General features: G+C 37.0%; 2 protein-coding genes across 16 annotated transcripts in view; both read right to left on the reverse strand.

Annotated features, from left to right (window-relative positions):
* Positions 1-254: 254 nt before the first annotated feature.
* Positions 255-12,087, reverse strand: LOC129657967 (cytochrome c oxidase assembly protein COX18, mitochondrial). 4 transcript variants are annotated; one of them, XM_055588791.1, is made up of 6 exons: positions 11,616-12,086; positions 10,905-11,005; positions 8,135-8,298; positions 7,324-7,448; positions 4,807-4,918; positions 255-1,911 (listed from the first exon to the last, which is right to left on the reverse strand). In XM_055588791.1, exons 1-6 carry the CDS (start codon positions 11,955-11,957, stop codon positions 1,841-1,843), a joined length of 915 nt encoding a protein of 304 aa, XP_055444766.1. In that variant the 5' UTR covers positions 11,958-12,086; the 3' UTR covers positions 255-1,840. The 4 variants fall into 4 exon arrangements, with proteins under 4 accessions (XP_055444766.1, XP_055444764.1, XP_055444765.1 ...); XM_055588789.1 differs by having other exon boundaries at positions 4,811-4,918; positions 11,616-12,082; XM_055588790.1 differs by having other exon boundaries at positions 4,811-4,918; positions 7,324-7,445; positions 11,616-12,081.
* Positions 12,088-17,285: 5,198 nt separating this feature from the next.
* The window catches only part of ANKRD17 (ankyrin repeat domain 17), a 165,713-nt gene continuing 162,426 nt past the window's right edge, over positions 17,286-20,572 (reverse strand). For all 12 annotated transcript variants that reach the window (XM_055588777.1, XM_055588779.1, XM_055588778.1 and 9 more), the window contains 4 exons: positions 20,086-20,334; positions 19,366-19,544; positions 18,801-18,965; positions 17,286-17,891 (listed from right to left, as the gene is read on the reverse strand). In XM_055588777.1, the coding sequence (XP_055444752.1) occupies positions 17,832-17,891; positions 18,801-18,965; positions 19,366-19,544; positions 20,086-20,334 (653 nt within the window). In that variant the 3' untranslated portion in view covers positions 17,286-17,831. The remainder of the gene's footprint in view (positions 17,892-18,800; positions 18,966-19,365; positions 19,545-20,085; positions 20,335-20,572) is intronic.

A 20,572-nucleotide genomic window follows, 5' to 3' on the forward strand; every position in this document is an offset into this window, starting at 1 on the left:
ATCAATTATTAGCTGAGTTCTGGGAAGTCTTAGGTGAAACAGACATGAAGGCTAGGCTTCCTGAGTACAGCGGTGGTGAACTGGGGAGGACCCCCTTGTAGGACCCATTTCTTTCTCAAGGGCAATCCCTAAATGTACCCCTTAAAAGAAAAATTTGAAAGAGATATATAATATCCAATATATCCAACAGCATCTTCCTCTTGGTGCATAAGCAGCATGAAGATTTTGTTAACAGCATCCACAGAAAACAAATATACCAGTAAATATCATTTTACTTTATCTGAGAATAAGAGTTCCAAAACAGAAACACAATACTCACAAGAGCCATACAATTACCAAATAAAGTTCAAAGATTTTTAATAGTCCTTTTTACTTTTAGACTGTATTCCACAAATGATGGCAGGCCAGTTATTATGTACAGGAATCATGGAATCATTTCCTCCCCATGGCTATGTAAGTTCTCAGCTAATGAAGTTTGATCCAGCTGTTTGTTGGGATTCCAGCTGCTGACAGTTTAAAGCTCTTAGTGGTTGTGGCTTTCGGACCACAAAAGAGAAGGGTCTACTGTACTCTGAGATTACAGAAAAGACTCAACTCCATCTCCAGAATTCTACAGAACAATCCTATTTCACGATCATGTGATCAACAATTACATCTCTAATGAATGAAGACATGCTGTTCATATGCATCTTTCTGGCTGAATAAGCTGATTCTCCACATACTGTTTAATTTCTAGTAACACTGAAACTAATGTATTTTCATGTATTCAGTAATTATTAAAACTTGATAAATACTATCCTGATCATTCAAGCTTTTAAAATTTTGCTCTTTTTTTAAGCTATGAAATTATGAATTAGGTAATATATGATATTCTCAGACCATCAATGTTATGTATTATCACATCAAGATGAATAAGTCTAAAGAAATCTCCCGACTAGCAATATCTTGACCCTAATACAAAATTTTTTCTTACTTAACAGGTTATCAGAGATACTGAGTTCCTTCATATTCTCTATGATTAGCTTAAGATTTTCTACTTTGGGTTCCAGCAGTACTCAGTGCTATACCCTGTATTGCAGACTTCTTAGAGAGAAAGGAATGTACACTTTTTATATTCTTTCAGAGCACAGCTGAAAAGCAACACCACCTACCATGTTAGGTCCTTTCTTACACGTGTGGATTACTCCACAGCATGTATCTCAAGTCCCTTTCATTTTAAAATCATACATTAACTTGTTCCATTAGAATAATTTATTAACCAGGAATTACCAGAAGGCCTTCAGGAGTTGGGAGAGGGGCTCAAAAAAGGCCTCCATTTGTATTTCAAGGACTTTTCTGAAGAGAAAACTATGGCTTTATTAAAAGATCAAACAGGTCTACAATCCTCCACATCCTACAAATTTTAGAAATCACCTCACTGGATTCTCTTATTTTATACACTTTTCTAGTCCTGTTCTCCAAAGTTCTGGAATCTCTAGCAAATTGTAATTTTATAAACAGGGCCTGACACTTTGATTCCACTTTTATAGTCTTAGCGTACAATTAAATATACTACATGTTTAGCAGTGAAAAGATTTTAAGTATTGTTATATATATCTGGATTATATCTTAATCCATAGTACTTACAGAGTTCATGATTTTAAACAAAAGCAAATTAAATCATACCTGAAGTTCTACATCTTCTAAATACATTAACAGTGAAACCTGTAATTGTTTCAAAAATTACTAGAAAGTACGTGATTTTCTTGAAATGAACTTGGAGTGAAAGGCAGCCAAGAGGTCCTTATAAGGAGTGTCTGAATCTAACTTGGTCAACGGGATCCTGCAAAGTTGGCGAAACCTAGGAGAACGGAGCAGCAAGTTCTGTGAAAGGCCCATGAAGCTGGAGCACAACCAGTAGAGGACAATTGACTGCAATGAGAAGAAAGGACATGAATGTTAGCATCTCTCCATTCTCCAAGGTCTAGAGACAGGCAGGCAATAAAAAAGAAAATTAACAATCTCTGTAAACAGAGCACCAGGACTGAACAAGACCTTCAGGAGCTAATAGATACCTGGGTCAGATCTAACAGATAGTAAGAAAGTTGAAAAGAAGACCCCCCAAATGAAAAGAAACCAAAAGGAGAGGTATTGGTGACAGAAAGTGGATGGCAGAGAACTGCTCCCAGGCAGGGGTCCAAGAGAGATCTCATTTCCTTCTTTGGCAATTAAGCATATTGTTTCCCCACCGAGAGTCTCGACAAACTGCTACACACCAGGCAGGCTACTGGAGGCATTTATGATGGCAAACTTAGCTTCCCTACACCTATACAGAGTCACCTATCTTCCAAATTTTCCCAGGAACTAGTTTCTAAGTGTAGTCAGGAATAGATTATCTTTGCCTTTTCCTGAGACAAAGCATCTCAGCCCAACCTTCTACTTTTTTTTTTTTTTTTTTTTTTTTTTTACCACCACTGAGATTCAGTTATTTAGGTCAAAGAGCTGTCTTTCTCATGTCTTCACAGAGCTGTTACATTAAGTTGCCTAATTCTGACTTTCCTATATATGAAAGAATCCACTTTTGGATATTTAAGATGTTTTTTTGGTCTCTGTTACTCACTTGGAACCCAACTTTTCATTAGAACTTTACTGTTACTTTACTTGATCTAGGGGTTTCCTCAGTTATAATTGGTAGTCTTTTAGTCTGCAGCCTCTTGAAACATCCCCATATATACATACAAACATACATCTTTTCTAAACTTTCCTTTGGTATCAGAAGGTAAGCAGGCCCCAGAGGCAAGACCATGTGCTGGCTGAGTCCAGTCCTGGGATCAAACTGCCTGAGTTTGAAATCTATGTATTTAACTTTGGCAAGTTATTTTTCTTGTTTTTCTTGTTACAGTTTTCTCTTCTATAAAGTGAGGGACAGACTGTACCCAGGGATGCTGTGAAGAATAAATGAGAAAATTCATGTAGTGTGGTAAGCACAGTGTCTCATATTAAGCATTTATTTGTCCCAGAACAAGTTTTTAAGGGAACTAATAAAATCTTAAATGCAGATTATTAGTACAGTAGCTAAAGAATAAGAGCCAAAATGCCTGGATGTATGTGAAGACTCTGCCACTGAACAGATGAGTGACCATGAGTTACTTATCCTCTTTGTGCCTCAGGGTTAAATTGGAGATTATAATAGCACCTACTTCAGTGTACTGTTGGGAGAAATACATGTACTAATACATATGTGTGTGTGTGTGTGTATGTACATAAATGACTTAAAACAGGGCCTGGCACAAAGTTCATGTTGAATAAATATTAGCCAGCATCATCATCAAACTTATCTATGAAGCAAACAGTACCCTGGGCCCAACTACTTCAGACTACAAACTGCCTACTAAGTATCACTCATCTTCGTTAGTAATAAAATCCTAATTTTCAGCAAGGTATATTGCTATCTGGAAAAAAAAAAGACTATACTTTTCATCCTCTTCTGCAGTTCTTAAATATGACCACATATTTAAGACATAAGCACAAGTGTTTGGTAGGGCATCTGGCAAGGGTTCTTAAGTGATTGACTGTAGTTGAAGCATCTGACTGTAGCTGAAGCACCCTTTTACTATTCTTGCATGATAACAAGCTTCAGTGGCCATCATGACTACCCTGTGGCTTTCAAGACAAGAATGACAGGTTGTGGACAATGCAGCATTGAGAGAGAACTAGGCAGTCTTTCTCATGTCTTCACAGAGCTGCCATATCAGCTCTACATTAAACGCTTAATTCTGACTTTCCTATATATGAAATGGTCTCTGTTACTCACTTGGAACCCAACTTCTCATTAGAACTTTACTGCTATTTTACTTGATCTGCAGTTTTCCTCAGTTATAATTGGTATTATTTCTCCTTAGAAATGTAGAGAATTTGCATTATTCTGTTTTTACAGAGTATTTTATAACATTATTATTATATGAGAAGTACTATAACAGGCACTTGTTATTTCATTAATTTTCATATACATTATGGTGTCTCTTTTAGAAATGAGGAAACTTATTTTACACAGGATTAATGACAGTACTATGACTAAGTGACAGATGAAAAGTATTTAACAGACATTTTTGATGCTGAAAACATACTATTTCAGATTTTTAAGACAAGTCCTATGAAGTACTTTTATACAAGGGATAGAACTTGAACTACCAGCAACAAATGACTACTACTTTACGGTCTCTGTGTTGATTCTGAGCAAAGACAGATATACTGACAGCTTTACCCATCTCAAGTATCCATGAAAAATATGCAAAAGGCTAAAAAAAATGAAATAACTGCAAATATAACATTATTTTTCTATTTCTATAAAAGTTTTATTACATATAAATGGGGACAAGTATACCTATCTCATAAAATTTCTATGAGATCAAATAATATTACATATGAACCCATGTGGATCCTTGGTGGGGAAAATTTTTCTTTTTAAATGCTAAATTCCTTGGATCCCTCTGTGAAGACAAAAAGAATTCAATATATCAACTAATCAAACAGAGCAAATGCTACATTCATAGTACTGTTCATGGTACTCTGCAAGATTAAAAAAAAAAAAGAGGAAAATGGAGGGTTAAGACACATTCACGTAAAGGAAGATTAACCAATCCCAAGAAATATTCAGGTGTCACTTGGTGATAGAGTCAGTAGATTTGTTATTACAGAAATCAGAAACCAGTAAAGGACTAAGGAGTCAGAGGAAGCACAATAGAAGAGGCACAATGTCAGTCAGTCTAAGCTAAAAACAGAGAGAATTTATATTTAGCTCATGCTTCACACAATGCTGGTGCTTACTCACTGAAGGTACTGTTGCCGCTATTGGAATCATCAACACTGAGACTGCACGAACAAAGTGCGTAATATACGTCTGAAAACGAGACTTTCCAAGTTTTTGCAGGGCAAAAATCTGAAAGGGTAAAATAAACACACACATGCTGATTATCTAAATACACATTAAATGAGACAAGCTTTAAAATGCAAAGTGACTTTTGACTGGCCTCTACCTATATTTTAACAAAAGCAATAAAAATTAAAAAACAAAACACTGATTTGTTGATTAACTATCACTGGTTGATCAACTCTTTAATTCTTAAATGGAACTAAGTAACAGCAATAAAGAGATTCATCTATATTAAATAGGATCAAAGCGTAATTTTTATAGGTCAGTGTTTTTTAAAGATTGTAAAACTGAAGTCCCTTCAAGATAGGTATTATGTATGAATCATTACCCTTTTTTTTTTGGCACCTAAATACAGGGCCTGGCACAGAGAAAGAACTTAACAGGTATCTGAAAGGTTTGTGATCTGGTTACATGGACGACAGAAAAGAACTAAGAAGGCTAGGAAGAGGAGTTATGGTTTATGAATCACTTACAAGGCAGCTTAGCTTAATGATTATGAGCACAGATTCTGCGATTGCACACTCAAATTACGAAATTCACATGGCAGCCCTGCATTTAGTGGTTATGTGACTTTGGGCAAGTTACTTCACCTTTCCGTGCCTCCCATTCTCCACCTTAAGACTGGGATAATAACAGCACCTACATCATAGGACTATTGTTAAGAATTAAATGAGTTAATTCATGTGAATTGCTTACAATAGTGCCTGGTACACAGTAAATGTTAAGCAAGAATAGGCTTTTATTAAATTTATGCATGCTGGGTTGTTAGATGGAATAAAGGAAAGATGGGAGGACTGACGTCAATTCACTGGGACCTTGTGTCATCACTTCCTTCTTCCTAAGAAATACTAATTACTAACCAAGTTCACAGAACTATGCTAGATGCTCTTAGGGTAAAACACTTAAGACTATACACAGCGTCTTTCCTCAGGAAACCTTCACCTAAGGCCTGAGAATCTTCATATTTCTCATCTGAAAAAATAAGGGGTGTATTAGATTTCACAAACAGCAATCAGCAGATACGAGGTCTGTGAAATCTCAACTGCATTAGATCTTTCCTCCAAAATCACTGCAGATGGTGACTGCAGCCATGAAATTAAAAGACACTTACTCCTTGGAAGGAAAGTTATGATCAACCTAGATAGCATATTCAAAAGCAGAGACATTATTTTGCCAACAAAGGTTTGTCTTGTCAAGGCTATGGTTTTTCCTGTGGTCATGTATGGATGTGAGAGTTGGACTGTGAAGAAGGCTGAGCGCCGAAGAATGGATGCTTTTGAACTGTGGTGTTGGAGAAGACTCTTGAGAGTCCCTTGGATTGCAAGGAGATCCAACCAGTCCATTCTGAAGGAGATCAGCCCTGGGATTTCTTTGGAAGGAATGATGCTAAAGCTAAAACTCCAGTACTTTGGCCACCTCATGCGAAGAGCTGACTCATTGGAAAAGACTCTGATGCTGGGAGGGATTGGGGGCAGGAGGAGAAGGGGATGACAGAGGATGAGATGGCTGGATGGCATCACTGACTCGATGGATGTGAGTCTGAGTGAAGTCCGGGAGTTGGTGATGGACAGGGAGGCCTGGCGTGCTGAGATTCATGGGGTCGCAAAGAGTCGGACACGACTGAGCGACTGAACTGAACTGAAGATTTCTTCTAGTTAAAGGGTCTATGTTCTTTTCAAGAGTCTAAGAACAATTCTTTATGGAACGAAAGACAAGTTTCCCCTAAACTCAAGTTGAGTAAAGTAGCATGAGCTAATGGTAAGATATGGCTAAAAGGTCGTATTTTATACATATGTTTCTCCATTTCATTTTATAAAGAAATTCTATGACTAAAAATGGCAGTCAGGTATGTTTAATTGACATATTAAACATATACACAAAACATCAACATATTGTGGGAATAAGACCAGACTGACATCTTAATTGCTGCCTTTACCAAAAAGCAAATCACAGAACTGTTATGTACTAGCATCGTACCATTTTACAGTTGAAGGAGATTTTGGAACTGTTCCAATTCAGCTCTCTTATTTTAAATTATGAGCATTCTGATCCCCAGAGAGGTTAAGGAACTGGCCCCAGAAAATTAATCAACAACTGATCTGCGACCAAAACCAAGGGGTCTCATGACTAGCTAAGACTCTGCACCCACAATGCAGGGGGCCCAGGTTCGATCCCTGGTCAGGGAAGTAGATCCAACATGCCACAGCTCAAAGTTCCTACACGTCACAACTAAGACCCAGTACAGTCAAATAAATAAACAAATATATATTAAAAAACCAAAAAACCAAGGAATCTCAATGTTAGCTCAGAGCTATCACCAGTAACTCAAATTCATTTCTATCTGATGTCAGGACAGCAACAGAAATCTCAATGATTTAAACGGCAAGCAAATCTTATTTAAAACCACTGACCTCCACTATTAATAAATTGATGACACCAACGGAGACAGGCAGAATCCAAGTGGAATCCAGAGCAGTGAGGTCATGAAACCATAGGACCCCACCAGCAGTTAACTGCTCCTGAACAGAAAAACCTGCTGAAACATATTTATAAATGAAACAAAAGAATTTCTAAAAACAGCAGAGGGAAGTGATTCCAATAAGGTATTCCTCACACTGAAGACTTGCATTTTTCATTCAGGTTATTTTCACTCCACAACATAAGCTAGTTCTTGTACTGAGAAAGAGGTAAGAAGTTTCTGGAGCAAACGGATGTGGAGACACTAAAGACGTGTAGCAGTAACCTTTACAGACTGAAATTTAAAAAATTACTTGTCTATAGGCTGCTTTCTTTCAAGTCAATTTAGATTCCTTTATGGTTAGAAATGCCTTTAAATGAAAGTAAAAACAAGTCCCTTAGTTTGTAACCTTTCATATTAATATTTACACTTATAACTGTGAAAGTTTTTCTGGCTTCTCCAATTTATAAATAGAAAAAATTCATGGCCCTGAAACCATATTATGGAATTATAACACTAATTTTATTAAGACTTCTAAGAAATAGTACTAGTGACATCCTTCCTAAACTGATTTGTCTTCTCAATACAGCTAGTTTGGTTACACCTAGTATTTGAAATTCTATACTTGTGTAAAGGAGATGATAAAAGTATATTCCAGTTACAGAAAGTATGGATGTTTTTTATTTTATTTTTTGCTTTTTCTTTAGAATACAAGACAGTGTTAGAGAACTTGCTTGGGGGAATTGCATTTCAATAGTAACTACCTTCTGAATGTGTTGCCCCTGTGCTAAAATTTCGGAGAGCGATAGACATGAAGATCCACATTGGAAGCTGAATCCAGACCAGCACAGTTGCTTTGAAGGGGTGGCAGTTATCCCGAACATAGAGCTCTGAAACAAGCCTCCGCATAGTCTTTAGGTAAGTGAGCCTAGTTTGAGGGAAGAGGGAAAAAGGGAAAGGAGAAAACATCATCTGAATACTAGTTGTGCTTCATCCCTACAGGATAAACACACCCACGCTATGGTTACTGGCTAAAGGATTTATGCAGGATTTTTGACTGTCAGAAGCTATACCAAAGTGAAGTGAAAGTCGCTCAGTAGTGTCTGACTCTTCGCAACCCCATGGACTACATACTCCATGGAATTCTCCAGGCCAGAATACTGGAGTGGGTAGCCTTTCCCATCTCCAGGAGATCTTCCCAACCAAGGGACAGAACCTAGGTCTCCCGTATTGCAGATGGATTCTTTACCAGCTGAGCCATCAGGGAAGCCCAAGAATATTGGAATGGGTAGCCTAGCCCTTCTCCAGCAGATCCTCCTGACCCATGAATTGAACCCACATCTCCTGCATTGCAGACTGATTCTTTATCAACTGAGCTAAAAGGGAAGCCCCTAAGCTACACCAAGTGGTTGCTGAAAAAAAAGGAAAATAAAGCCTTTTACTCAAAGTTTGTTCACAATGTAAGCAAATTACATAACAATTTGAGAAATCCGCCACTGTCAAACTACAGGCTTTATTTCTGGAGGTCTTAGGCAAACTAGGCTTTAACAAAGGAAATTTCACTACTAACATGGTATGACCACAATTTGAATCAGAAATACTAGAGGTGAAAGCACATTTTACTCAAATGTCTCCACTCCAGCCAAACTCAATCACCTGATCCCTGAACATACCTTTCAGAGCAATGTGGTTTTGTACTATGTATGCTCCTGACCTGTCAAAACAGTCTCCCTTCTTCAATCAACTCTTTCATAAAGATTTTCTTACTGCTTCTCTGTTAACCATATTAGTTACTCCTCTGTTGTTTTTGTTGTTGTTGTTGTTGTTTTCAACTCCTGTTCTTACGTCCCACTTGCTAGACTACAGTATTGGATGGGTCTTCATCTTTAAATCTCTTGTGGCATGTTTTGTACAAGGTAGGTTTTCAACAGGTTTGCAGAATTTAATCAAATTATAATGCACTGAATTAAGACAGTACACAGAGACATTCCAGGCTCCTTGTAATTCAGTCTTCGCCCACTCTTTCAACTTTATTTCCTGTTACTCTTTTTCTTGTCCCTTGAATGACCTGGGTCATCCAACAACTCAGACTTTCACATCAGCATGCCTTGGAAGTTATTACATCATCTTTGAAGACTGTCCACTTTCCTGGCTGTTCGTTCACCTGACAAACTCCTTTTCATTCTTCAAAACCCAGTTAAACTGACAATACAGGAAACCCTCAGATAATGTCTTCCTTTAGAAAGTCATTCATCTGTGTAAGGATGTGTCTGGACAATCATCCTGCCAGGGATGCATAAGTACGGTGGCACAGTCTTACCTAGGCTGCATTTATAACCCATGTGAGCAGCTACTAGTGTGTTCTTCTGGTCTAGAGCTGTAGCCCTCAGACTTCCTTGATCAGTAAAACGTCAAAACTATAGGTTTACCAACTTTTTATTTTATCAAGTAAAGACATTAAGCTATAAGAATGATTTTTTAAAAATGGCAGGTCCTTTTAACACTAAAGAGGGACTCAATTTCATATTGAAGATAGGTGGCAAATTTATACCTATATAGATAAAAATATATGGATAGGGCCTTCCCTGGTGGCTCAAATGGTAAAGAATCTGCCTGTAATGTGGGAGACCTGGGTGTGATCCCTGGGTGGGGAAGATACCCTGGAGAAGGAACTGGCAATCCACTCCAGTATTCTTACCTGGAGAATTCCAGAGACAGAGGAGCCTGGAGGGCTAGAGTCTCGGGGGTCACAAAGAGCTGGACATGACTAATACACACATATACCCATATATATACACATTACATATTCATACTAAAACACCCCTATTTTTCTCATTGCTGTGAGATGCTGAACACTTTGTCACAGTCTAGTTAAGAATCAGAATTTGGGAACCTAACTAAGCAGAACTAGGGTACGCTGATAGGAGGAGGAAGACTTAAAAATTCTTAGTGGATGGCTGCCCACATGGAACTACAACATGCTCAAGCACCCTTAGGCAAGGGCTCTCAAAGAGCTCAGGGAGACAGCAACACAGGATAACTACAGCAGAGTAACAACTCCTGGCCTACCCAAGTTGCTTTTACCATGGCATTTATATTTTCTGTCTCCTCATTCTTTTGGGCAGCTACCTGCTCTATGCTGTCAAAAAGGTTAAGTTTGTAAATAACTTGTATCTTTTGTTGACTAAAATCTCAACAAAGTGGCACAGTATCTGTATCCTGTGAAGCCTTCCCTAACTTTCCATGATGACCTAACTCCTGTACATAATCTTTTTTAGTTACTTAATCCAGTCATTATTTGATTACACATCTGTCTTTTTCAGTAGTCTGGAGTCCTTTAAGATGAAGGAACTCTGCTTTCTCTCTTTTTATGCTTTCAGTCCAGTATATAAACCTATCACGCCACAAAAACTTTTTAAAATATTAAAAAGTAAAAAGAACGACTTTGCTGCTAAAGCTACAAAATACCACACCCTGTAATAAATACATACATATAGTTTTTTTCATGGTCTTATATGCAGAGAATTAGCTTACCTGGCAACTCTCTTGGACCATCCCAACTGTTGTGCACAAACTGCAACTTCTTGATTAAGATGTTGTGCAATGTTTTTTATTTCTGGCTGCAAATTTTCCACCTAGCTAAAGAAAAAGTAGACTTTGTTATGAGCACATTAAAGATCTGTATTCATAACCATTCATAATTTTACTCTCTATTCCCTAAACTCGTTTTAAAAAAAACGTGGTTTACTGGTTGTGTCAAGAAACTCTAAGATTGCTCACAAGATGTTAACTTATGATATCCTCAATTGCAATCAAATTAAAATTCCAACTTATACACTTATCAGTGTGATGTTGGGCAAATTATTCAACCTCTAAAGTCTTGTTCCCTCTTATATAAAATATATAACAGCACCTACTTCACAGGGTTATTTTAAGGATTAAATAAGCCCTACACTCCACACTTTTAATGTTCAATCCGTGGGCTTTCCAGTAATATAAACTGAAGAAACGGTAGTCTATTAAGTGTCTTTAATATGCTCTTTGTAGCTACAGAGCCATAAGAGAATCTGCATTTACTTCTGCCTGTGTCAATTCCTTTTTGTAAGCTTACTGCCTTAGAAGTGCTGATGATTAACAGTAAGTACTCCGGAAGTATCTGGGGACCTTAAGCCCCAGGTGAGACGTTGACCCTCCTCACCACGGAAGTGGGTACGCACGGTCCACGCGCGGCTCGGCACCCCTCACCTTGGCCAGGATGTAGTGCTGGTAGGCAGCCAGGGGTAGTGTGACGGCCCCGCGCAGGACCACGGTGGTGAGGAGAATGCTGCCCCACCAGGGCAGGCCCGAGGCGGTGTGGGCGAAGAGCAGCACGTCCTCTGCGCCCTGCACCGGCGCCGAGGTAGCCAAGGCCTCGTACCAGCCTCCCGCGCCGCTCGGGCCAACTGCGGAGACCGATGCCACCGCCCACACTGGCAGAGCAGAGCTCTTGGCGCCGCCCGCTGGGGCCCGTGAGAGCAATGGGTCCAGGACACGGACCTGCAGGGCAGGCCGGGGCCGCAGCCACCTAACGCTGAGCCGGCACAGCATCTCTGCGCCAGGGTTGGGTCCGAAACGCCGGCCTCACGGACCACGCGCGCTCGCACCGCTCCGCCTAGGCCGCTACGCGCATGCGCCGGCAACCCCGGCGTAAAGTGGGCGTGGGCTCGCGGGTGGCCACAGTTGACCTTCCCGGTCAAGCCAGTGACGTATTGAGTCGCACTAGAGATGACGCACGAGGCAGAAATGTCCCACCTTTCCCACGCGGCACCGAGCAAGCCTACTGCGCAGACACGATACTTTCGCGCTGCTGTGGTGGAGCTCCTCGAGGCTAGACCGGAATTGTAGTGTTGGGGGTGGGACTTAGTGCCCGGAGCCCGGCGAGGCGTTCTCTAGGAAGCTCTCGTCCTGTGAAGTCGGTCTTCGGCATATACCTTTCCGTTCTTTTTGACTTAGCTAATCATGTCATGGTTTAAACTTTGTGGGTGCTTTTTGTGATCAGAAGGTAGCCCCCCACGTCTTTATGTGCACCCCGATTGCTTCCGCTAGGGATTGAGATAGATTATACTCAATCTATCTTGAACGCGCTGCTGAAATGCCAGTTTGGAGAGGCGTGAGTTTCTGTGTTGTTAAAATCAAGTCTTTTAAGCATACTTTAGTCTGTGGTGTAAATATTTAATTGCCTCATCTATCCTAATAAGCATTTTCAGAACCAGTTTTAGTGTTTCATCTTTCATTATAAAGAGCAGTAAAGTTTATTAAGAGTCAAGAACCATCTCCTGAGTTAAGGGGAGTTATCACTGGCAGCACGGTGACTTCTTTATTGGGGCTTAACATCGTGTATAAACTTTCAGGAGGCTGAACAGCAACATCAGCTGTCTTCTGTTTAGAAGGAGCAGGCTAAATGTACATGGACTAGTTTTTAGCTTTGTGTTCCTGGGAACACAATGGGATGACATGGAGTTTCTTAACATAATGATCATCCCTAGACCTAGAGGCCAAATTGTGTTGAGGAACAAAATCATTGATTAAAACGAAGGTGCCGCCCAATATTGGGGTAATGTCAAACTGGAGCTACTGTTCTTGCTTCACTGTGCACCTGCCCAGGGGTTACCAGATGTTTTCTCTGGGTTCAGGAAGTGATCTTCCTTCAAATTGCATGATTAAATCCATTCATGAAATTTTATATGTTAACACACACATCCCAACATGTTATAGAATTTCTTTTCCAAAAGTAAAAGCCTGTATCACTGTCTCTCTATCCATTTGTCAAGTTAAAACAAGCAACCTATTGGTACCGAGTACTGGTTTAAAGTGGAAAATAATTTTACATGGAATTATCTTGGCCTGAAGGTTGAGGGAGCAAAGGAACAACTTCTATGCTGCTGCACTCCTCTCGTTGCAGAGACCTGATAACATTAGGAGCTGGACTTTCCACAGTGTCATTTAAACCTAAGGACTGTGACCTTTTGATATGTAGGAGAAAAGGAGTTGATGAAAGGAAAAAGATCCTAAAATAAAAACTCCACGTTTATGCATTCACTATTCAGATAATTTAAATCAAGAATTTTTAAGCTATTCATCAAATTCCTAAGACTTCGTTCTGTGGATTTGTATTCAGGAGTCGGGGCTGGAACTTCTTCAATGAGTGTAGGTTCACCTTTTGTGCTACATTTTGGGGTCACAGATTATAGTCTCATTTAAAAATGTTCCACTACTTTAAGTTTGAATATTGTGATCTAAATACAATTTATGAATATTTAACCTAATTTCATATACTTAAAACATACAGATTACAATTTGGTTAATGGAGATGATCAGGACTGGCTATCTACTTGGTATAGAATGTAGGGAGAAGTATTTGTCAATTATAAAGCCCAATGCAAATACAAAGTGTATATGTATGTACTGGTAACAAACATTGTGATACTCTTGAGTATTTTGAGTGGAAAAGTATACTACAGAGTGACTATACAAATATTGGGCAAACCAGCTGAAATCATGCCAACCCTAATACTTTGCAAATGGATATATTATGTTTAAAAAGTTCATTTAAAAAACATTTTTAACATTTCTAACAAGTTCAACTACTTATTAGCTTATTCCTGTCTTTTTATTCATACTACATCACATAGCTAACTTTTTTCTTAATTTTATTTAAAGCTCCTGAAAAACAAAGACTATATATTTACTGTCAGAAGTTTCTGAAATTCTTATTCATCACTGAGCTGAACACAGGAATGGAGGTCAAAATGTGAATATAGGCTATTACATATATATATATATAGACTGTCTAATGTACAGTCATTTAAATTTTTCTCTTCCCAAATACACCTTCTCAAGTGTTTAACAAAAGAAACTTTAAAGGATATTTTCATGAGCAACTTAAAGTGATCCCTTGGAATCACATTTCTTTTTCCTATTAATGCACTGCTTTTAAAACCAGTTACCTAATGTAGCATTAGCTTTTTTTCTCATTAAAAAAAAATTCTCTTGAATTATCATTGACTTTTAAGTACTAAGTATACGATATTGGCTTTTACTTTCAAAAGTGGGAACTGATTTCAAGGTAGACGTCTAATATAAAACCTCTTATGACCCATATATTAGTTCTATATTTTTACTGTCACATAAAGAAATTCTTATTTATGTCAAAGCCACAGTAACACATTTTTCTCTGTATTCACTTATCCAAAATATAAGTGATGGTGTTTTTGCAATCAAGGTGTATACCACTGTAGATTAAATATTAGAGCATTAATGATGCTCTCATCCTAAATCCCAATCATTTGGAATTAACAGCAGTTAATTCACAATACCGCCAGTTAACTGAGTGTTGTGACTTGCTTAATCTGGGATATATTTCCAAAAAGATTCAGGAGCATCTAGAATTTACAAATTATAAATATCCCAAACATTAATATTAAAAGACATCTGAATAGATACATTTATCTAAAGTAAAAATACAGAGTATTGGTATACTCAATCTCCATGTTAGTAATGGAAAACAGTGAAATGGTTTTCTTTGATATTTTGAATCATTCTGAAATAATCCTGAGTTAAAACTTTATTTGAAAGTTCTAGCATTCTTTAAATGTCATGCCAGATTTATCTCTTTAATCTAACACTTTGTATTGTTTTTAAAAATAAAGTGTGCAAAAATATTTATGAAATGTATAATTAGGTCATTTTAATCAATAGAAAAATAGAATAATATTTTCATGATAAACAAGACAGGAACTATTAGTAAACTATTTACCTCCTTTTTCCTGAGAAGAAAAATGACTGTAAGATAAGTATAGTTATTACCCCCAAAAAAGTAATTTTCAATTACTAATAGATTGATTTAGCTTTGTAGTAAGAGGAAACAGAAGGGAAAAATACCTTTCACATAAATAGTAAAATCACGTTTTTGGAATATACTGGTATATGCTGAAATATATGTTGAAAAGGCATACCATGGGAATTCTCTTGGCACCAGTACACAAAATCATTTCTAAAATGGAATGATTGGTATAAACAGATTACACAATAATTGGGATATTAATTCTTTTGGGATTTAAAGTGTGAACTAACCTAACTGTTACATCTAAGAGTTAAGCTGCTTCTTAAAAGGGTGAGAGAAAAGAAATAACCTTATGTAGTCTGCAATTATACATACCACATACTTTCCAAAAAGGGGGGAAAAAAAAGACCTGCATGGTCTCAAAAGATGATTTTTTTATTATTCAAATAAAAGTGCACTGCATTACATCTGAAATATAAAAAATGTATCTGAAAAATGTTCCCAGTACAGACTTCTAAAACCATGGTATTATATTTAACAAGCCTGACCCCAAAAACTAAATTAGGAGCATTCCAATCAATAGTCCCCTGTCCCATAGCTTTGAAGTAAAAAAAAAAAAAAAAATAGTTTTTCTCTCTGTTTTTTAGCAAGACACCCTATCTTAAGAAACCCACTGTTGTGAGTCAACACAAGGTCATGTGTTGTGATAAATACTGGGTGGTATCTGTTATCTAGCAGGATTATTTTAATTAGAAAATAACCCTAGTAAACACAGAAAAGAAACTAAGCAAAAAGTTATAGGATAGTGGCAAAAGTCATACATAAAATACTCTGTTAAATAGCATTATACCCCTTTCTTAGTAAAGTGCAATAATTTTATGTCATAGCTACATTTATTTGTAGGATATCATTTAGCTTTTCCTTTAAATATGGTTGTATCAATCACAGACAGGGAGAAAAACAAATTTATGTATTTTAAGACCACCTCCTAATTAAAAGATACAAATGTGTTTATAAATTTCTGGATATGTTTGATAAATCTTTTTACTCTTTACTTAGGTAACCAGAGTAAAAGAAATCATTTCATTTTCTTGAACAGTCAAGGAACCATATTAATATTGTTAAACTGGGTGATCTATCTGAATTTTAGTTAATGTTTGTTTCACCAATGAGGAATTATGTCTATTATTTTTTAAAGACATTACTTCACTTTTATGCTTACTTTCTATTTCAACCATATAATTTATTGTATCACATGAGACAGGGTAGGACACATATTCTTCTTGGAATATGTTACTGTTTATTTTTTCAAGTGAAATGAATAGATAAATCCCACTGAGTAGTTTAGTGTGGCCCTGTGTCTTACATAAACAGGTTAAACAGGATGCTTTATTTTGTAACCTGTGTATTCATGTCTACCATAAGTTGTCTTAATGACAAATGCCAAATTTATTACTTGCCCCAAGTTAGCTGTTGATCCCTTTCACTGATAATATACAAACAAGTGTAGAAATTAAGAAGGCTTTAAAATATGGGAAAAAAAAAACTTTAAATTATTGAAAACTGGAATTTTTATGTTGACTCCTGATGACTCCAAACCCAATGTTAAGAATCAATATTATCCAATATAAAATAGTACATTGAATTGTTTAATAATAAACAGTATATTAAGAGCTTGTATATGCTGACTGGGAACCAGTGGTGGCTTTTTAAATTCTCAGAAAGACTGAATGTTTTATGATTAGAAGAAACCACAGGTGATGACGCAGATTCTCCATCTCTCTGTAGCAGCCATTAGAGTAAAAATCTTTATAGAATTATTTCACGATCAGAAAGAAAATTTTACTGGTATTAGTGGCAAGGGTGAGGAGAGAAACAAAAGAGTGAAGAGAGAAGTGTGTATTAGTTTTTAAAAGTGTGACAAGGTAATAAAAAGACATGAAAAAGTGTTAAAATTTCTTACTCTATATGTGCCTTGCTGCAAACAAACTCAAAAGGAGAGCAGCACGGGTATTTTAAAAGCCAGCGTCGGGAAACATTCACTGATAATGCCCATTGTTTTACTTTATACTTAAATTACACAAGCAGAAAAGTTATACTTATTAATAGTTTAATGTATGAAGGAAACATCCAGATTTCTGAATATGAAGGTACATATCTCACATTAATTTAAGTCTACGTAAAGTAGAGCCTCTATACTGACATATTGAAATTTACTTTCTGCTTAGCCTTTTCTGTTATGTAAACAATTGTACATTTATTTGCCATTCTAAAACTTCAGGATCAAGTTTACATAATTTTGCTAAATTTCCGTGTTTGCTCAGAAGCAGTTTACAGTACTAAAACCAACCAGCCAAAGAACAGCTTCAACAGAAAGTTATGTCCAAAGGCGAAGAGGGAAAAGAAAAAAAGAAAAATGATAAGAAAAAGGCTAACTAAGGTAAAATGGATGATGATGGGGAATGGGCAGTCACAAATGTTCACAGAAAATAGGTCAGTTAGTAAGTTCTTCTGCAAAAAGCCTACACACTTCAGTCAAGCACATCAGTAGAATGATTTGGGAGCATAAATTTTTTTTTCGGCCACTTGTGATTTCCTCTGAATGAAAAGGAATCTGCAGGCTAACAAGCTGATCCTCATCAGCCAAGCTGGTTCATATGCACACTGTTCATGTGAGGTGCCCAGGGTCCAGTCCACACCTATGAATATAAAGTACATGTTTTATTAAATATGCATTTAACATATACTTGATTAAAATAAAACTCTTAAACACTAAGGAATATTTATGAACTAAACCAGCTAAGTTTCTCAGTTAATTGGCAACATACTGGGAAACAATAAAGAAAGCAGTGATAAACCACTATTATCTGTTGTTTTCCTGCCTCTACTCTTATCCCTCGAACAGGATCTGAATTACCATCATTTTTAAAAAACCGTTATCTGAGTACATACAGGTTGATGATTGTGGAATGAAAATCAGGTATTAAATATACACCACAATAAGTTAAAATATACAACCATCTCTAAGCATTTTCACAGTCACATACTATTTTGACATTTATAATACTTTTAGTAAATAACCTCTAGATGGACCTTTTTGCACAACTAAATTTTGATACATAAAGTTACAAAACTTTACAACTTAAAATTTTTTACCTACCACCCAATGGAATATATTATGTCTTTCCTAATTTTGGCCCCAAACCACTACCTTTGGTACCCTTTTCCATATCCCTCTGCTATATTTCAGCTATAATAAATTTCCCTTAATTTCCCCAACTGCCCATATTCACCAAACTCTCTCACAACCATGATTTATCTCTATTACATTTGTCTTGGCAGCTAGGTGCTATGCTTAGTTGCTCAGTCGTGTCCAACGCTCTGCGACCCCATGGACTGTAGCTCATCAGGCTCCTCTGTCCATGGAGTTCTCCAGGTCAGAATACTGGAGTGCATTGCCATGCGCTCCTCCAGGGGATCTTCCCAACTCAGAGATCAAACCCAGGTCTCCCGCGTTGCAGCTGGATTCTTTACTGTCTGAGCCACCAGGGAAGCCCCTTGGAAGCTCATAATCATTAAATAAATGTTCATGGAATGATCAGCCTTACCGTTTGAGGGCCATTATTTTCTGTGGAGCTTGAAACCATCTTTATCAGGGAATTCCAAGAGGGGTCCGCAGCATGAGGGCCATTAAATATGGGTCCTCCAGCACCATCAGGAAGTGGTGCTACTGGAGGAATCATTGCATTCCCATACACAGAAAAAGGCATACCCTTAAAAAAGAAAACAAGGATTATGCACATTGAAGTCACTGGTTATTATTTTTCCCAGTATAATCAATACCCTAAAATTGTACTTGAAACTTCACCTCATTTTGGAACATGTAAGCTATCTAAGTGATTTAAAAATTATTTTCCAATATGATTTCTTCCAGCATTAGACAGAAGACAGTGTAAGCCTAGTATATAAAATCTTTTGTCCAAAAACATTTCTCTAAACAACTCAGACAAAATCAGGATTTATAAATATTTATATTTTAGCTAGATTTTCACCTATAATTTCAAGCCAAAGCTCCAGCACCATTTCACAAATGCTTATACATGGGAAGTAAAATAAGGCTAATAATCAGAAAATCATTTAGAACTAATGAACATGCTTTTAAATCACCATTACCCCAACTTTAGGAAAGTCCATGTATCCTGCAGGAACATGCTGATGGAATGTACCAGAAGGAGTTACAATTCCTGTACTCTCTCGCTCCATTGCTTGATGCTGTGAAAACACTCCTGGATCAGACATTGGCCTGTGAATCATAGGATTTCCCATCCCAGGGTTACACCAGTCTACTTTGTCTGAGGGAAGATGAAGAGGCAGAAAAAAATAATTGGAGATATTTAAAATCAGAAAACAGCAAAAAAAAAACTTAATATATGTCTAATATTTTCTACATTGGATGTGAATTCCTTCAGAATAATGACCTACTTTTATATCTTTACCACAATATTTCCATGTTTGTAGGTAGTGAAACAACAGCTGCATAATGTAACCTAAACAGTTTGTGTTACAAAACAAAAAAAAAGCTAAGATAAAACTAAAGAGCCCCAAAGGAAATATTAATATTTCCTTAATATGATGAAATGAAGAAAATAATATGCTTGCATTAAACTATACTCAGCAATGATTAACTCAGTGAGAGATCACAGGTGAACAAAAAAATTTTCAAACTCTTAAATAAATTGATTAGTCAAAATGAAGAGATATGAACACATATTTTCTTAAAAGAATGTTTATGATAATTAAATACTGCTTTTTATATTAAAATTATTTAAATATTTTAATATTTTGGTTAAATATATAAACTTAACTTCCAATAAGCAGAATAGCATACCATACCTTGATTGCCAGCAATCCCTTCAAAGGACCAGATGCCACTGTGTCCTACTGATGTGGACAAATTACTCCCAATAACAGATGGAGCTGAAGTTCCAGTTTGCCTGATACGTGCAGAACGTTCCGTCCCAATAGGGACTGGAACTTTTCTATCCTGAGAGACGTTGCTGGGCTTTTCTGACCCTAAAGGTACTGATGATGGGGCAGGAGAAGGTGCACGAACTCCAGAGGATACTGACTGTGCAGGAGAATCTAGAGAAAAGATATTGGGAAATAATATACACTGTCTCTATAGAGCCTGTAATTTTATAAACAAAATTTTAGAAATATGAGTATAATGCTTACATAATAAATTATGTATATTAAAATCTGGTTAAAGTTCTGTGACTTTGCAGTCATTTTTTAATTTGGCTCACAATTTTCCTATTTAGTTTTGGGATAGTAGAATGCGAAATGTGAATGATGCCTGCACACTAATTAATATTTAAAT

Source organism: Bubalus kerabau, chromosome 7, assembly GCF_029407905.1.
Source record: "Bubalus kerabau isolate K-KA32 ecotype Philippines breed swamp buffalo chromosome 7, PCC_UOA_SB_1v2, whole genome shotgun sequence".
In the NCBI taxonomy this organism is placed as follows: Eukaryota; Metazoa; Chordata; class Mammalia; order Artiodactyla; family Bovidae; genus Bubalus; species Bubalus kerabau.